Here is a 17897-nt window from a genome sequence, read left to right on the forward strand (position 1 = left end):
GGCAACACTAGGGGAAGGCCTTGGCCTCTGTGGACCTCTGTTGGACCTCCAGAGAAAGTGGGTGGCCATTAGGTGAGATGGGATGTTGCACCAGATAAACCGCTGGTCTGATCCAGCAGGGCTCTTCTCACAGTCTTATGAAGGCCCTTGGCCTCTGTGCCCTGTTGTTGGACTTCCAGAGGAAGTGGGTGGCCATTAGGTGAGATGGGATGTTGCACCAGATAGACCGCTGGTCTGATCCAGCAGGGCTCTTCTCACAGTCTTATGAAGGCCCTCGGCCTCTCTGCCCTGTTGTTGGCTGTCCAGGTGGGCCGCTGTGAGACAAGATGCTGGACTAGATGGACCACTCGCCTGATCCAGCAGGGCTCTTCTGACGTCCCTAACCCAAGCACAGCAAGTCCAAGAGAATGCAGATAGCTAACGCGCCCTATGCCACTGGCATCTACGCTCTCATGCCCTCTTAGTTCAATGCAGCGGCGTCATGCAACTCAAGCCCTGCACTGCGGTGCCATGCGTCCACCTGTGCCTCAAGCCAGTCCGCTCTAACATCACACAAGTCGACTTTTAAAACCGCACGAGGCGACCGTCACCTGCCATTGCTGGGCTGCTGTGGAGAATGTCTGGAATGGTCTGAAGGCTGGTCAGGAGATCGTGAGCGACTGCGGCGGGGCCTGTCATGGGATCGGTTGGAATGATCGGATGCCAGCGACTGAATCTCTGAAATGTCTGTTAAATAAAAGTCGGGGGGTTTCCCCATGAGATGGTTATAATTAAAAGGATGGCGTGGCCTACCCAAAATGGAGACAGGCTACAGCTGGGGGGAGCGGAGGGGAGGGGAGTCTTTCTACAAAGCATGCTTTACAAATAAGACCGCAGCAGTTTCACTTCAAAACTCACCGCTCGGGCATCGTGTGAGAGAAACCGCTGGAACCCTGGGCTACGTCCCAATGATCCACTTATCATTCCAAAATCCTTCTCCCCTCTCCCTTTCTGACAACTCACATCCAGTCCAATTTGATGCCTATCCTGCCCACTCCGCTCAGCTGAGTTTGGAGTCTTCCCCCAGTCTCGGATGGAAACAAAGGGCTCCTTCCCTCAGAGCAGGGGTCCCCAACATGTTTGAGCCTTTGGGCACCTTTGGAATTCTGACAGAATACCGTGAGCACACCCACAAGATGGCAGGCATAGGGAAGAAGGGGGGCAGCTGCTGCCAAAAGCAATGCTTTTCAAAAACTGCACAGCCAATCAGAACCCTTGCTAGATAAAAGTCCCCTGGCCCCGCCCACTTTCTAAAAACACCTGGTGCCCCCAAAGAAGGTGTCAGTGGGCACCATCGTAAGGACCCCTGCATTCGAGGAAGGATTTTGGACTCAGCTGAGACAAGCATCTGGGTACAAGACACCGCATTGAACAGTTCAGCGTTTGCAGCCTTGAAAGGAGGTACCTACACTTATCTGTCTCAAGAGGGGGGGGGAAAGAAGGCAAACGATACTCACCATCTCTTTCTGAAGCATTGGCGGAGTGAACGCTATCAGAAAGATCTGGGACATTCAGCAGAGTAGCCCGCTCATCCCTTTGAACCACCATCTTCAGCTTGCCCTTTGACCTTTCTATTAGGGTCTTGGCATCTGTCAATGACATATTTTCCGTGACTGTGCCGTTTATCTGCAACAGAGCAAAAGGACTACTGATAGGAACCGAAGGGGAAGTCGGCAGTTCCATCTTAAATGGCATCGTGGACCCATCAGGAGAGAGGAGAGGAGAAGGAGGTCTCTTGCTTTTCCTTAGGCACTCATATTGACCCGCATTGGAGACGGCCCCTTTGGTTGTTTGAGCTGTTCCAGTTTTAGAACCCTGGGAAAAGCTGCAGCAGCCGGCAGAAGCAGAAATGCTGCGGCACTAACTACGCTGAGGCACGGCACTGCGGTCAGCAAAACGGATCTTCCTGAAAAACTTTACCGAAGCGAAAGGGAATCTAGGAATTTATTTCCCAGAATTAATGGCCTCAATTAGAGGAACCGCTTCTTTTGCTTATTCCTCTTTTTCCAGTGCCAGCGTCAGGGCCGCTTCATCAGGCTGGGTCTGACTCGACCAACTTTTAACAAATTAAAACAGCAACGAGAGGGGGGGCTTTAAATGTCAGGTTTTTGGCCTGAGGTTTCCCGGCGTGCTACATCATGGAAACCAAGGCTATTTATGGTGTCCCTGTAAAGTAAGGGGGCTTTCGCTACCCGCCCCCCTCTCCCCGCCAACATCCCTCTTCTGCAGTTCGATTTCGAGGAGCCCTTCCAAGGCGAGCCAGCTCAATGGCAGCCTCCGAACTCTCAGATACAAAAAAGGGGGTCACAAAATTGAGAGTAATAATAAGGGCTATTAAGACTGTCTGTCCTGACCGGAATGATGACCCAGGCTAACCCGATCTACTCTGATCTCAGAAGCTACACCGGGTCGGACCTGGTCATGCCCTGGATGGGAGACCACCAAGGACATCCAGGGTTGCTACGCAGAGGCAAGCCATGGCAAAGCCACCTCTGTTAGTCTGCCCTGACATGGATGGTCCGGCCTGCTCTGATCTCAGAAACTAAGCAGGGGTCGGACCTGGTGAGTCCTTGAATGGGAGACCACCTGGGAAGTCCAGGGTTGCTACACAGAGGCAGGCAACGGCACCGTGCTCCTGCTTCTCTCTTGCCTTGACTGGGATGGCCCAGGATAGCCTGATCTTCTCCGACCACAGAAACTAAGCAGGGTCGGTCCTGGTTGGTACGTGGATGGGAGCCCACCACTGGAGTCCAGGTTGCTATGCAGAGGCAGGGAAGGGCAAACCACCTCTGAACGTCTCTTGCCTTGACCTGGATGGCCCAGGCTAGCCCAGTCTCATCAGATCTCGGAAGCGAAGCAGGGTCAGCCCTGGTTAGTCTTTCAATGGGAGACCACCAAGGAAGTCCAGGTTGCTACGCAGAGGCAGGCAATGGCAAACCACCACTGTTCATCTCTGGCCTTGAAATACCTGCAGGGGCAAACCTAAGCTGGCTGCAACCAGACAATGCTTCCCACCGCTACCTTTCCGACTGCCCAGTATGACTTTCAACATCCAAGAAAGGAACACGGGAGAATGGTGAGTCAGCGGGCATCTATCTGGGCAAACAAAGTGCTGGCGCAGTCTTGACTACCCAGCATACACATACACTGCAGTGGTGGTGGTGGGTAAATGTGATTTAGCCATGGTGATTTAGCTCTGACTCTGGTCAGAAATAGCGCTGTCCTAAGGCAATCAGTGCTGTGCAAATCTGCTCAATGCAATCAGGGCTACATTGGCACACTGCAGGTGGTTGTGCCCATGCTCCATAACTGGCTGCTTCCATGTTAAAGAGAGCCAGTTGGGTGTATTGGTGAAGTGTGTGGACTCTTATCTGGGAGAACCGGATTTGATTCCCCACTCCTCCGCTTGCAGCCGCTGGAATGTCCTTGGGTGAGCCAGAGCTCTTGTCCTTGAAAAGGCAGCTTCTGGGAGAGCTCTCTCAGCCCCGCCCACCTCACAGGGTGTCTAGTGTGTGTGTGTGGGGGGGAAGGTAAAGGAGATTGTGACCGCTCTGAGGCTCTGAGTGGAGGGCCGGATATAAATCCAATATCTTCTAAAAGAGAGACAGTTTGGTATAGTGGTGAAGTGTGCGAACTCTTATCTGGAAGAACCAGGTTTGATTCCCCACTCCTCCACTTGGTTCACTGCTATGAGCCAAAAGAGTCACATTTACTTCCATCCCTAGCGTAAGACCTGCATCTCAGGGAAACTTACAGCTTTTCCAGACAAATAGGCATAAAAAACTTCCGCTTGAGACCCCGGAGAGCCGCTGCCAGTCTGAGTAGACAAGACTGACTTTGATGGACCCAGGAGGGTCTGATTCAGTAGAAGGCAGCTTCATATATGTTCCCTTGCACCTGCTGGAATGGCCTTGGGTTAGCCATAGCTCTGGCAGAGGTTCTCCTTGAAAGGGTAGCTGCTTGTAAGAGCCCTCTCAGCCCCACCTACCTCACAGGGTGTCTGCTGTGGGGTGGGGGGGAGGTAAAGGAGATTGTAGGCCGCTCTGAGATTCAGAGTATAGGGCGGGATATAAATCTAATATCTTCTGTCTTCTAAATGGCCCCACTGGTTTACAGGTACATAAATGCAATCTCAATTCTGTTGGCTTCCAACTTTCAGCTTCCATGAAAGGAATTACTGTAACTATTCCAGTTGACGCACTGAGGAGGAGAGGGACGAACCTGCCCCAGTGCCTTAATTATATCAACGGGATTAAGAATTATGCCAAGCGAATGGGCACAGAGCTGCTCCTGAGGGACTAATATCTGCCAGCCGTGGTGATTTAGCTCTGACTCCGGTCAGAAGTAGTGTTGTCCTAAGGCAGTCGGTGGTGTGCGGATCTGCTCAATGCAATCTGGGCTCCACTGGCATGCTGCGGGGGGTTGTGGCCGTGATCCGGCAATGCCTACTTCCACGTTAAAGAACCGCAGCCCTCGCTAGCATGACTGAACAAACAGGGCCGTTTGGCTAAAAAAAAAGGAAGCTTGCTTTTATCCTCTTTGCCATCTTTTCATGCCAGGGAACCCGGAGTGGGGGAGGGGAACGGGGGTTGGGCACTTCCAGGGTAGCACGCCACTAAGACACAAGCGGCTTGAGCGTTGACTTCACTAAGCCAAAAATACAACAAAACAAACGACGTACAGAATGGGCATCTACGTTACCTTCAAGACAACGTCACCTTCCTGAATGTTGCCGTCTCTCGCCGCTAGACTGTCTTGGGAGATTTCTTTCACGAAGATGTGGCTGGCCAGGCGCAAACCGTATTCTGTTGCAAACAAAAAAAAAGGGGGGGGGTAAGACTAAAGCTACTAAAAGGGAAAAAAAACCTTTACTGTTTGCACCCAGAACACTTTGCACTACTCCTCTGTTCCAGTAAACTGCAGGCACGCTTTACGGGACAATTTATGTAAAGAAAGTATTGTAGAATTAATCTTGTACTTTTTGAAAGTAATTTTTTTATGCGGAATAAGGTCAAAATGTATTGTGCTTTCTATTCCCCCTATCCCCTACCCTCACTGTTTCTGAAACCAATAAAACTTTTGAAAATTGGAAAACTGTAGGCACGCTAGCGGCGTGATGCCACCCCTTCTCTGCCAAAAGAAGGAAGGCTCTGTTCAGCAGCGCTCCTCCACCTCCACCTCACGCACACTACCTCCAGACAACTGGTGGTGAATGGGAGGGGGGCCCAGGCAATATTTATTTATTTATTTTGCACATTTATAGCCTGCCCTTTCCCGTGAAGGGCTCAGGGCGGATTCCAACAAGCTAAAACGTTAAAACCAACAATAAAACATTCAAAACAGTTAAAACAATTAACCCAATACATTGTCAGTCATTTAAGACGGCATGGATGGTAGAAGCACTTGAGACGTAATTATCGTGGGCAGCCGAAGTCACCCCAAGATGTCAACAGTACTGGCCCCAAATGAAGTGGCAGTCATTGCTGGGAGGGAGGCCAGTGGGATGGTGCAGTAGGTCATTGCCATTGACATGGCTTACATCACTTCCTGTGTGCACTGGAAGTGACGTCATCGCATTGTCAGCACTCTGGTATTTGGGCAAAAACTCTATGGTTAAAAAAATTGCTTCTACCATAGAGTCCAAATCCAAGCGCATCGCCAATGTGACGATGTCATTTCTGCTGCACGCCAGAAGTGAAGTCACCCCATTGATGGGGCTCCCTCCCTCTCTGGGCCAGCTGTTCCACAGCAAGGGAAGGGGGTCTGGTAGCAGGGGAATCCCCCCTTGGGGAGGGGGGCCGGCAACCCTAAGCTAAGTCGTCCTCCTAAGCAAGGGAGGTAGTAAATAAAGGAGCTCCAGGGCTGCAACTAGCATTTGCTTTTTTCATGCAGCAAACAAAAACTTCTAAAAACCAGCTTCTGTTGGCTGCGTGAAAAAGCCCTCGTTAGTTGCAGTCCCGGGGCAGATAGTGTGAAATAGGACAGAAGTCCCGCTGAGAAGAGGAGCGGCATAAAGCGAGTGGGAAATCCGCCTCTCTCTATTTCTGTGGCCCTGAGCAGATACACAATTTTGCTTGCGGAAAACAAGACGCTGGCATTTTGGAACATCAACATGCTGAGTAATCAAATGTTATATTCCAACTACATAAGTAACAATACATTTCCTGCTCGTAGGGTAGTGACTCGATGGACACTGGTCTGATTGAGCAGGGCTTTTCTCAGGTTCTCATGAAGGCCTCGGCCTCTGTGGCTTGGGACCTCTAGAGGAACTGGTTGGCTTCTGTGTGTGAGACAGGAGGCTGGACTAGATGGGCCCTCACTGCTCTGATCCAGCAGGGCTCTTCTGATGTTTTTGTGCAAGCATGGGAGGAGGTTTGAGTCCAAGTATGGTTCCAGAAGGGGGAATCGCAATGACCCACGTTTCACGAACTCGGGGAGGGAAAATACCCATTCTGACTACACCTTTAATCACAGCTTGACCTTCTTCCCATTAAAACTTTGGGCTAGGAGAAGCTTCACTCCCTTCAGGCAAGATCTGTGTCATTTCTTGCCCTTCGTATAATATAGGAGCGGGCACACAGCTGACACCGCAGCCATGCGTTTATGCCCTAGCGGAGGGGGTTTTATTCCAAATAGTCTGAAAGTTTGAAAACGTTTTGTCACCGACGTAAAAAGTTGCACAGAGGATTTTACAGAAATGGTGACATCCCGCCAGAAGGCGCGGCTATTATCCTGTTACCTTACGATGAAATACTCAGCTCTGAATGGCTCTGTAGCTCAAATTTGCATAATTAGTGCCGCGCTCTCTCGGTAACTGGCATGCAGTACCGCTGCTGCGAGATTGAGTCCCGGTCATTAGCCGGCAGTCTGCAGTCATCTGTATAATTGAGGCACAGCTATAGAGCGAGATCGTTCTGCAAATTCATTCTCCGAGGAGCAGCAATCAGAATTACCAAACTGTTTGCCAGCAATAGAGCAAGCTCAATTAGCATCACCCTCTCCCCACCTCACCCCCAGGTAAGCAAAAAAATGCCAAACTTGCATTTAAAAAGTTACGTGGGTGAAAGAGAGAATGTGATCTGAAGGACGAAGCTTGGTGCTTCCAAACCCAGAAAATTTTACGCAGCGCTACAATGTTGTTTGCGCTGAGGCCCATGTCAGGATTTTAGGAAAGGTGTTTTTTTTTTATTGGGGCCGGGATAGCAAGCTTTCAGTTTTCACAGGACTCACTCAGTGTCTCAAGTGTTCCGTTCAACTGAAAAGTTCGCTACGTTAACCATCTCAAGGTCAGGTCCAAAACAAAAAGGAGGCAGAATGTTGTGATGGGGTTACACTTTTGCCTCATTTATAATCAGGGCTGGCATTCTGGCAAGAGCTCCTTTGCATATTAGGCCACACGCCACTGATGTAGCCAATCCTCTAAGAGCTTACAAAAAAGAGCCTTGTAAGCTCTTGGACGATTGGCTACATCAGGGGTGTGTGGCCTAATATGCAAAGGAGCTCCTGCAAGAATTCCACTCCTGATTATACTCCACCTTTCTCCCATGTGGGGACACAAGGTGGCTTACATACATGAACACACGGACAAATGCAGCTGCCTTATGCTGAGTCAGACCATCAATCCATCAAAGTCAGTATTGTCTACTCAGACTGGCGGCGGCTCTCCACGGTCTCAGGCTGAGGTCTTTCCCAGCACCTCCTGCCTGGTCCTTTTAAATGGAGGCACAAGGACTGAAACTGGGACCTTCTGCATGCCAAGCAGAGGCTCTACTAGTGAGCGAACATCCAGGGTCAACTTCCCGCACACAAACGGAAGACTGAACAAATGAAATGGGTAATGGAGGAAACCACTCAGCCTTTCCTAATGAAGTCTTAGCCTCGGTTATGAGAAAGATGGATGATGCGTCAAACTAATGCTTGATACGTCCCAGTTTTTAAAACTCCAGCCCACAACTTCTCAGGGCCCAAGCACACACAAAAACTCTCAGTTGGGAAACTCGCAGTGGAACACTCATATCTCCATGAAGGTGTTTTAAAAGTCATGGTTTCAGACCATGTTGCGGAGAATATCCTCAGTACCAGCAGACTGCTATGCGGTCTGGACAGGATTTCACTGCCGGCTTCCCTTCCAAGAACCTCAAAGCCCCACCTGGACTTCACACCACAGCCTCTCCCTGTCCCCATTCAGGGACAACCTACCATTACCTGGATGATGCGGGGGAGATGAAGGCCTTTTTAGCTTCCCCAGATATAACTCCGGGGAAGGGGGGAGAACATGATGGCCTCTGTAACTGTTGCTAGTCACTGCAAAGAGCTGCCAATTATTTCATGGGATCTTAATTGGTTTGAGTTGTTTATTAAAGTTCAATTTTAGCGACATATTTAGCTGCATATAATTTGGTAAGTAGCCATGGGAAGTCACCATGTAGGATATATTTTTAAAAAACAGAAATTAAAGTCCCATTTCCCAGTCCCCGGGGGGAGGGGGGGGGAAATTACTTAAAAGAATCTGTGTTCTTTCCTGCTTGAACGATGGAGGTACCAGTTCTAAGAGTAGTTTCCGGTAAGCCCAGGCTGTTTTCGAGTACAGCCACAATCACACACTTCCCCATGACGACCCGAAAACTAGCCTTATGCATGAATGCCGGACGTGGTTGCACCAGGAGGTGACACAGCAGACTACAGTTTCGTCAAGAATAAAACTGATCTTTAAAGAGTTTCCTATCCTGTCTTCTACAGTAGTTTAGTGAGATTTCAGCACATACCTTCATTCTTCCTGGACTTCACCAATGTGACTTTAGTTGGTTTTGCGGGCTGACTGGACGTCACCGATCTGCGGTCCGATCTCGGGGACAGACTCCTCTCTCTGCTCGCGCTTCGGTCCCTCACCCAGTTCTTTTCGTGCCGTCTGCTCGCACTCGTAGCACCGCGGGAACTTCTCGGATCCGGGATCTCCTCTTCATAGCTGTCCTCGTCGTTTTCTGACACGGGATCTGGTTCTGTCCGCGTTACCGGAATCTGAACTTTTTTCATTCTTCTGATGGTCTGGAACACACGGCATCTTTGTCAGAACACTTGATCGTCTCTCGCCCAGAAACCCCTACGAAGCTGCTGTCGTCGACTGCGACCTGACTAGGATGGGCGACCTCCAAGAAAGTCCAGGGTCACAGGCAACGGCAAACCACCTCTGTTCGTCTGACCTGACCTGGATGGCCCAAGGCTGACCCGATCTTGTCAGATCTCTGAAGCTGGGCAGGGTCGGCCTTGGAGGGGAGACCAGCCAAGGAAGTCCAGGGTTGTTAAGCAGAGGCAAGCGATGGCAAACCACCTCTGTTTGTCTGTTGCCTTGAAAATCCTAAGGCAGGGGTGGCCAAACTTGCTTAACGTAAAAGTCACAGAGAATAAACATCAGTTGTTTGAGAGCCACAAGACAGGCAGGCAGGAAAGCAAATAGATGGGGGAAGAGAGAGGTGGAAAGAAAGCAACTTTAAATGCCTTCGCCAAGCCAGACGATGGGGAGGCGGGGGCTTCTAGAGCCACACAATGTGTGTGGAAGAGCCTCAGTTTGGCCACCCCTACCCTAAGGGGTCACCCTAAGACAGCTGTGACACACACACACGCACACAAAATGGATTCAATGCTATCCATGTTGCAAACTTGCCCTCTGCCACACTGTGGGCATCCTGATTGCCTCCAGATCTACAGCTGTGCGCCTCTTAGCCATTCTCTTCTGCCAGGATAGCAAACCTGGAATCCTATGTCTCCAGCAATAGTTTTGCCATAAATCTTTCGTACTCGCAGTATCTCCAGGAAGGAAAAAGTATTTATTCCATTTTTCCTTCTTCCTTCTGCTCCAAGGTGCACTCAAGGTAGCAGGGAAGCCATTAGAAACATCCAATAATTGAAACCCAAAATACCAACAAAGGCCAAAGCGATATCAGAGAAAGACAGAAGAGTGATTAAACTACTCAGTACATTAAAAAAGCCTAGAAGGGAAAGATCTTTTACTAGCCTCCTAAAGGTCAAAGACGAGCCCGTTCCAAGTTTTCAGGGGAATGCTGCATTATAAAGCCAGTGTTACGGCTTCTTAGATCCTGAGTAATGTCAGACATTCTGCACTGAAATCTTAATACAGTGATTTCCTTAAAAGAGCGGATTCCTCCACAAACCAGCCCCCTCCCTCACCTTTTTGATTCTGTGGGGCACTTTGGACTTTGGGGAGGTAGTTTTGAGTGGCACCCCAAAAACAGCTTCCATGGGAGGTAAAGCCAAACAAGAAATGGCTTCTGCAGTAGGTGGAGCCAATACCTCCCCTTCACACCTCCCGGGAAAGAAGAAAAACCTGTAGGCGGAATAGGAACCACACAGTGACTAAGGGAAGTCCTGGTGTTTACCAGTCTTCTCGAACCTCCACCGGAAATGCCTTTCATTAAAAGAAAGAAGCCGATAACAAGCCCTGCCTTACAATGCCTTCTCCCACGTTCTGAAAAGCTCCATGGGAGCTAAGGGAAGTACTGGTGGGCACCATGTTGGGGAAACCTGCCTTTCCTCCCTTTGTCGCAATACAAGAACATATAGGCACTTTGTGAAATTAGGGAGCAGTAGGGCTTACAATGGAAGAGCCCCATGGCGCAGTGGTAAAGCTGCAGTGCGGCAGTCGGAGCCCTCTGCTCACGACTTGAGTTCAATCCCAGCGGAAGCTGGTTCAGGTAGCTGGCTCCAGGTTGACTCAGCCTTCTATCCTTCCAAGGTTGGTAAAATGAGTCCCCAGCTTGCTGGGGGGAAAGTGGAGAGGACTGGGGAAGGCAAGGGCAAACCACCCCGTAAAAAGTCTGCCGTGAAAACGTTGTGAAAGCAACGTCACCCCAGAGTCGGAAACGACTGGTGCTTGCACAGGGGACTACCTTGACCTTTAGGGCTTACAACAGACCAAAGGAAGTCCTTCTTCACCCAAAGAGTCATGAACATGTGGAACTTTCTGCCACAGGAAGTAGTGGCGGCTTCAATCATAGATGGCTTCAAGATGAGACTGGATAAGCATACAGAGTGGAGGTCCACAAGTGGCTATTGGCCACAAGGTATAGATGGAATGCTCTGTCTGGGGCAGGAATGCTCTGTCTTTTTTGGTGTTTGCGGGGGCCACACTGGGAGGGCTTTTGGAGTTCTGGCCTCGCTGGTGGACCTCCTGATGGCACCTGGGCAGCGCCGGCCCGATGCCCTAGGGTGCCCCAGGCAGACTTGCTGCCTAGCGCCCCCCACAGCTCCCCCTTCACGGCTCCGCGCTCCTCCCCTTCCCACGTGTCAACTGCAATGCTGGAACCGGCTCTAACACCACGTGCTGGCCCCCCCCCGGCGCTCCGCTCGCCTGCCCGCTGCCACTAAAAGTGGTGGGGCTCCGCTCGCTCCCTTCCCCCTGCTCGCCGGCTAAAAGTAAGCTTTGACGGCTTTGTAGCACACCTGCGCATTTTGTTAAGAGACAAAACGTGCAGACGCGAACTGCGAAGCCGGCAAAGCTTACTTTTAGCCAGCAGGGGGCTAAGAGCGGCCGCAGCAGCGAGGGGGGGAGGGAGGCAAGCTAAGTGCTTGCCTGGGGCACTGGGGGGGGCAGAGCCCAATTTGTCACCCCCCCCGCCTCTCGGCGCCCTAGGCAACCGGCTAGTTTGCCTAGTGGGTGAGCCGGCCCTGCACCTGGGTTTCGGTCACTGTGCAACACAGGCCACTTCCACACATGCTAAATAATGCTGTTCCAATCCACTTCAGCAACTGTTTGCCAGTGGATTTTGCCATTTCACACATTAAAATCCAGTTGAAAGTGGACTGAAAGTGTGCGATTGAGGTGTGTGTGTGAAAGTGCCTGCCGTGTTGGACTGAATGGGCCATTGGCCTAATCTGACCTGGCTCCTCATATGTCCTTGTGAAACCAGCAACAACCAACAAGATCTTCAGGGTAGGAGCTCTGCCTCTCCAAAGAGTCATACCCCCAAAATCTTGCTGGTCTCTTAAGGTGCTGCTGGATCCAAATCTGGCTCTCCAGATCAACACAGAAACCTCACGAGAGAAGACAAGGCCCGAACACTTGTCCCTGGCAGCCAACGTTTCCATGGGATTTCTTTTTTTTAAGCACAGGAGCATTCTTTCTCTTGGCCTTCTTAGTCTGAAGTAATACAATTTTATTGTTAAGTTATTTTGCGTCATTTGTGCATTGTCTCTCTCCCCCAGTGGGGACTTATATACTTCTCCTCTCCTCCATTTTATCCTCACAACAACCCTGTGAGGTAGGTGAGGCTCAGAGAGTGTGACTGGCCCAAGGTCCACCCAGCAAGCTCCCATTGCATGATTCGAACCTGAGTCTCCCAGAAACTAGCCCAACACTCTTAACCGGCTCTCCCAGATATAGATTTACAACCTCAGCTGCAGTCATTCAGCGTGGAGAGCCAGTTTGGTGTAGTGGTTAAGTGTGCAGACTCATAACTGGGAGAACCAGGTTTGATTCCCCACTCCTCCACTTGCACCTGCTAGCATGGCCTTGGGTCAGCCAGAGCTCTCGCAGGAGTTGTCCTTGAAAGGGCAGCGGCTGTGAGAGCCCTCTCAGCCCCACCGACCTCACAGGGTGTCTGTTGTGGGGGGAGAAGACATAGGAGATTGTAAGCCACTCTGAGTCTCTGATTCAGGGAGAAGGGCGGGGGATAAATCTGCAATTCTTCTTCTTCAACTGTTTCTAACAAGAGCACCCACACCACAACTGCCAACCTCCAGGTAGGGCCTGGAGATTTCCTGCAATTACAACTGATCTCCAGACTACAAAGATCAGTTCCTCCAGAGAAAATGGCTGCTTTGGAGGGCCAACTCTAGGGCATTCTATCCTGCTGAGGCCCCTCCCTAAGTGCCGCTGTCTATCCCCAAAGCCATAGGAATTTTCCTTCCTGGAGTTGGCAACCTCAACACGCAAGCACAACCCCTTGTCTTTCAGAGGGACCGTTGCACAGAACAAGCTGCAAGACTGAGGCAAACATTTTCTCCCCTAAACAGCTAGGGGGGAAAGTCAGGAGAATTCACTGAGAGACTGCCAGGGAATAATCGATCCAGAGAACAGAACTGTTTTCAGTGGGGGTTTAATTTTTCACGCCCAGCAGACTCAACTGTTTACCAAGAGGCAGGTTGGTCTCCGTAGTGAATGATGAGTTGTTTTGCCGATTTAAGGGGGGGCAAGGAGAGCTACTGATGGACTCGGTAGGGCTAGAAACATCATGGGATGCTCTATAATTTTACTGCACGGGTGGCCAATGACGTCTGCTGAGCGTGAGGAGGGGGGGGGAAGCGATCTGTTGAGGCAGAACCACCTCGTGCCTGAGAAGTGGGCTACAAGAATATTGCCTCTCTACTGATCTGGAATCTGGTTTTATCCACTGATGCTTCAGCACTGCCGGGTTTACCTGCTTGTATTATCTTCTGACACCGCCTGCACCATTCTGAGGGTTTTGGAGCCGTGCCCTTTTGCATGTGTATTCCTGCACTATGCATCTGATTCGACCTGCAGGTTGTATTTGCAGGGCCCTGCGTAGTAACACCTTCCAATATACCGCTTAATCTGTATCAGCCACACTTTGGAATCTGTGCCTCGTTCCTCACAGTTGCACCACCCCCTAAAAGGTGCAAGCACCAGTCGTTTCCGACTCTGGGGTGACGTTGCTCTCACAACAGTTTCACGGCAGACTTTTTACGGGGTGGTTTGCCATTGCCTTCCCCAGTCATCTACACTTTTCCCCCCAGCAAGCTGGGGACTCATTTTACCGACCTCGGAAGGATGGAAGGCTGAGTTCGGACCACCCCCTACTGGGCGATTATTCCTAAGAGTTCTTGAGGCCTCCTGCTTAAAGGGACAGAAGTACCATCTTTCCTGGCTTCAGCTTCTGAACCAGCTTCAAACAAGTGCAGCAAGGGCCGACCCACACTGCTTCCCCCAGCTGCTGAGCCCTGAGACAACAACACAGAATATACCACATTTCCTGGCCAAGAAGCTGCAAATTGGCATGAGCAGAGGATGCTCGCCCAGCGTCAAGGAAGTGGGCACATTTTTATTCAGACTGAAATGCTGCCCCCAAGTGGATCACGTTGCTGCCCCCCACAAGGAAAGAATGGCAGCCATTCTGGCGGAGAAGAAGAAGGAGGAGGGGGAGGAGGAGGAGAAAGAGGAGGAGAGATTCAATTTATGCCCCACCCTTTGCTACCCAAAGGGGTCTCAAAGCAGCTTACACATCTCCTTTCCCTTCACCTTCCCACAACAGACACCCTGTGAAGTAGGTGAGGTTAAGAGAGCTCTTTCAAGAAGTGCTCTTGAGAGAGCAGCTCTGAGAGAACTTGTGGCTGACCCAAGGTCACTCCAGCAGCTGCAAGTGGACGAGTGGGGAATCAAACCCGGTTCTCCCAGATAAGAGTCCGCACACTTCACCACTACACCAAACTGGCTTTTAAAGGAAACAGGAACGAAGGTAACCGGCAAGAATGTCATTGGGACAGAGGCCAAGAAGCTTCGCTGCCCTGGAGATCGCAGCCATTCAAAGAGCTTCAGCATCTCCATTTGGCTCTTAAAGAGAGTCCAGAGCAGTCCCTGCACATGCAGCTACTACTGAGTCTTTTTCAAGGAAAGCTCTGTGAAGAATTCTGAGAACAGCCGTACAACCAAGTGGTCACAGAATCTGCCCTGGAGGCTCGTTCTCACTTTGTCCAAAGCAAATCTGGCATATAAATCCCTTTCTTGGAAGAAACCGACCCCTTGTGCTCACTTACGATTTTGGCATTTTTCCCGCTTTTCCTCAGCTGCTGAACAGCAAACGCATGCTCCACGTTATCCATCGAGACTCCGTTGACCATCGCGACACGGTCATTCTCCCTGAAATGAGGGGGGGGGGGGAGAGGACACAAAAGGGAAAGTGAGCAGATGGAGAGAAGAACCTGTGCAGAAAACCAGCATCTCTCTTCACGTCACCAGATTACTGCTAGTCTGACCTAAGCAGCTAGAGGTCTCTCACAAGGAAAGCAGAGTGACGTCTGAGTCCAGTGGCACTTTTGATTTAATATACCGCGTAGGTTTTTAACTTGCATACTGTTCTTACGATACACATTCTGTACATCATCCAGAACCTGGCATGAGCTGGGACAGGGTGATCAACACAACTTAGCAACGACGACGACAACGACCGCCTTAACTGGACACTCACTGTAGCAGACCTTCCGCTGGGCCTCCTTTGAGGACATCAGATATGACGATTGACGTTTCTCCGCTCTGGAAGTGGGGGTTATCTCTTCCTCCTGATATCGCAATGCCAAACCCAAATCCGGGAGCCTGGGACAAAGCAAAGAGGTGTTTAAACCGCATGGTTGCTCCTAAGAAACACAGCAAGTGGTTGAAATCTGGAATTCACTGCCAGAGGAGGGAGGCTTGGCCACAGGCAGAGACAGCTTTCAAAGAGGATCAGACAAACTCAAGGAGGGGAGGTCCAATAATGTCTACTACCCACTGTCAGAGGTAGTCAACCTCTGAATCTCAGAACGAGGAGGCAACATCAGGGAAAGGTTTCACACCCTGTTGTTGGCCCTCCAGAGGAACTGGCTGCACTGGATGGACCCTCCCTGGTCAGACCCAGCAGGGCTCTTCTGATGTTCTTCTCAGGGGAAGACCTCAGCCTCTCTGCCCTGTTGTTGGCCCTCCAGAGGAACTGGCTGCACTGGATGGACCCTCCCTGGTCAGACCCAGCAGGGCTCTTCTGAGGTTCTTCTCAGGGGAAGACCTCAGCCTCTCTGCCCTGTTGTTGGCCCTACAGAGGAACTGGCTGGCCACTGGGTGAGACAGGAGGCTGCACTGGATGGACCCTCCCTGGTCTGATCCAGCAGGCCTCTTGTGATGTTCTTCTAAGGAGATGGCCTCAGCCTCTCTCCCCTGTTGTTGGCCCATCAGAAAAACTGGTTGGCCACCGTGTGAAACAGGAGACTGGACTAGATGGACCCTCCCTGGCCTGATCCAGCGGGGCTCTTCTGAGGTTCTTCTCAGGGGAAGGCCTCAGCCTCTCTGCCCTGTTGTTGGCCCTCCGGAGGAACTGGTTGGCCCCTGTGTGAGACAGGAGGCTGCACTGGATGGACCCTCCCTAGTCTGATCCAGCAGGGCTCTTCTGAGGTTCTTCTCAGGGGAAGGTCTCGGCCTCTCTGCCATGTTGTTGGCCCTCCAGAGGAACTGGTTGGCCCCTGTGTGAGACAGGAGGCTGCACTGGATGGACCCTCCCTGGTCTGATCCAGCAGGGCTCTTCTGATGTCCTTCTCAGGGGAAGGCCTCGGCCTCTCTGCCCTGTGGCTGGCCCTCCAGAGGAACTGGCTGGCCCCTGCGTGAGACAGGAGGCTGGACTAGATGGACCCTCCCTTGTCTGATCCAGCAGGGCTCTTCTGATATTCTTATGAAGCCCTCAAGCCTCCATGCCCTGTTCTTAGCCATGCAGAAGACCTGGTTGGCTCCTGTGTGAGACAGGATGCTGGACTGGATGGACCCTCACTAGTCTGATCCAGCAGGCCTGATCCAGCAGGCCTCTTCTGGTGTTCCTAGCATTTTTTTTAAAAAAAAAATTATAAATGGATAGCAACATCAGTACTTCAAGCAAAAGAACTACATTCAATGAGGGAAAAATGATCAGATTTTCAAGCTTCTCAGTTTGCTGTATTAGAAACTGGTAACAATCAGAGCTGGGAGTAAATACCGGAGTTTCAAGAGCTACATTCTAATTCCCAAGGAATCACGGCTTAAGACAATTTTGTTTGCTCAGGTCACAGGGAAGATATGTTGATGGAGTGGATCTAACCCCCCTATCTCACCACTCCAGTACATTTGCTTAAATATTTGTATCCCACCTTACCTTTTTGGCTTAAATCCGAAGCCTTCCTCTAAAAAAGAGCTTTTTACTTTGGAGGAAGAGCCACTAAAGTTGGAAAAGGGCTACTTGGAGAATTTTGGATCCACCCCAGTGAGTGGACTGTGCATCCCAGAGCTATCTATGACTCAGAATAATGGGTTTAAAATTCCAGGTTGAAAAGTACCTGCTGGATATTAAAGGGATTTTTTTTTTAATAGTTCAGTAGTGAAATTGGTTTCCTAGGGAGATGATGAGCTCCTCTCCCTAGGAAACCCAAGGTAGTTTTCAAGCAGCGGCTGGACGAACTCGTCAGGAATGCTCTAAGCTGACCCTCCACTGAGTAGGGGGTTGGACTAGATGGCCTCTACGGCCGCTTCCAACGTTAGGATTCTATGGTTTGCATTGGCCTCTGGCATTCAAGCCCAACAGAGAACACCATTATGGCGTTATGCTATGCTGTTAGCCGTCAGCCCCATGCTGTTTACCGCCTATGCCTGCAAGATTGTTTACTGTGCTGCTCCCGTTTTGTAATGTCTGTTTTTTATATTATTTTCACTCCGTTGTTTTACTGTTTTAAGCCGCCCTGAGCCCATTTGCAGGACAGGCTGGGATATAAATCTAAAAATTAAATTAAATTAAAGTCTACCACCCCAGCAAAGTTAAATCAAATACCACTTCCTGCAGCTTAAATCAAATATCACTTCCTGCAGAGCATAAGCGCTTTCCAGCCCCCGCGCCCCACCCGAACGATATTTATCCAGAGAAGTGCTGAAAATCCAAGCATAAAACACTACTGTGGGCTCCATAATGCAAATGGTTTGAACCCATGTATGGGGGGGGTGTCTCTTCTCACCACTCCCCCCCCTCCCAAGTGGAATCTGCACAGGAACAGAGGTTTCCTCTGGGGACAGAAACGTTTGCAGAGCAGGCCCAGAATTCCGTTCCTTCCGAGAGGACAGAAAG

General features: G+C 50.6%; 1 protein-coding gene across 1 annotated transcript in view; it reads right to left on the reverse strand.

The window, feature by feature from the left end:
* TJP1 (tight junction protein 1) overlaps positions 1-17897 on the reverse strand; it is a 327881-nt gene that overhangs the window by 62002 nt on the left and 247982 nt on the right. Inside the window, 6 exon segments of the mRNA XM_060259910.1 lie at positions 591-726; positions 1497-1665; positions 4741-4844; positions 8805-9084; positions 14827-14929; positions 15258-15382. Coding sequence (XP_060115893.1) covers positions 591-726; positions 1497-1665; positions 4741-4844; positions 8805-9084; positions 14827-14929; positions 15258-15382 — 917 coding nt within the window.

Source organism: Heteronotia binoei, chromosome 19 (assembly GCF_032191835.1).
Source record: "Heteronotia binoei isolate CCM8104 ecotype False Entrance Well chromosome 19, APGP_CSIRO_Hbin_v1, whole genome shotgun sequence".
In the NCBI taxonomy this organism is placed as follows: Eukaryota; Metazoa; Chordata; class Lepidosauria; order Squamata; family Gekkonidae; genus Heteronotia; species Heteronotia binoei.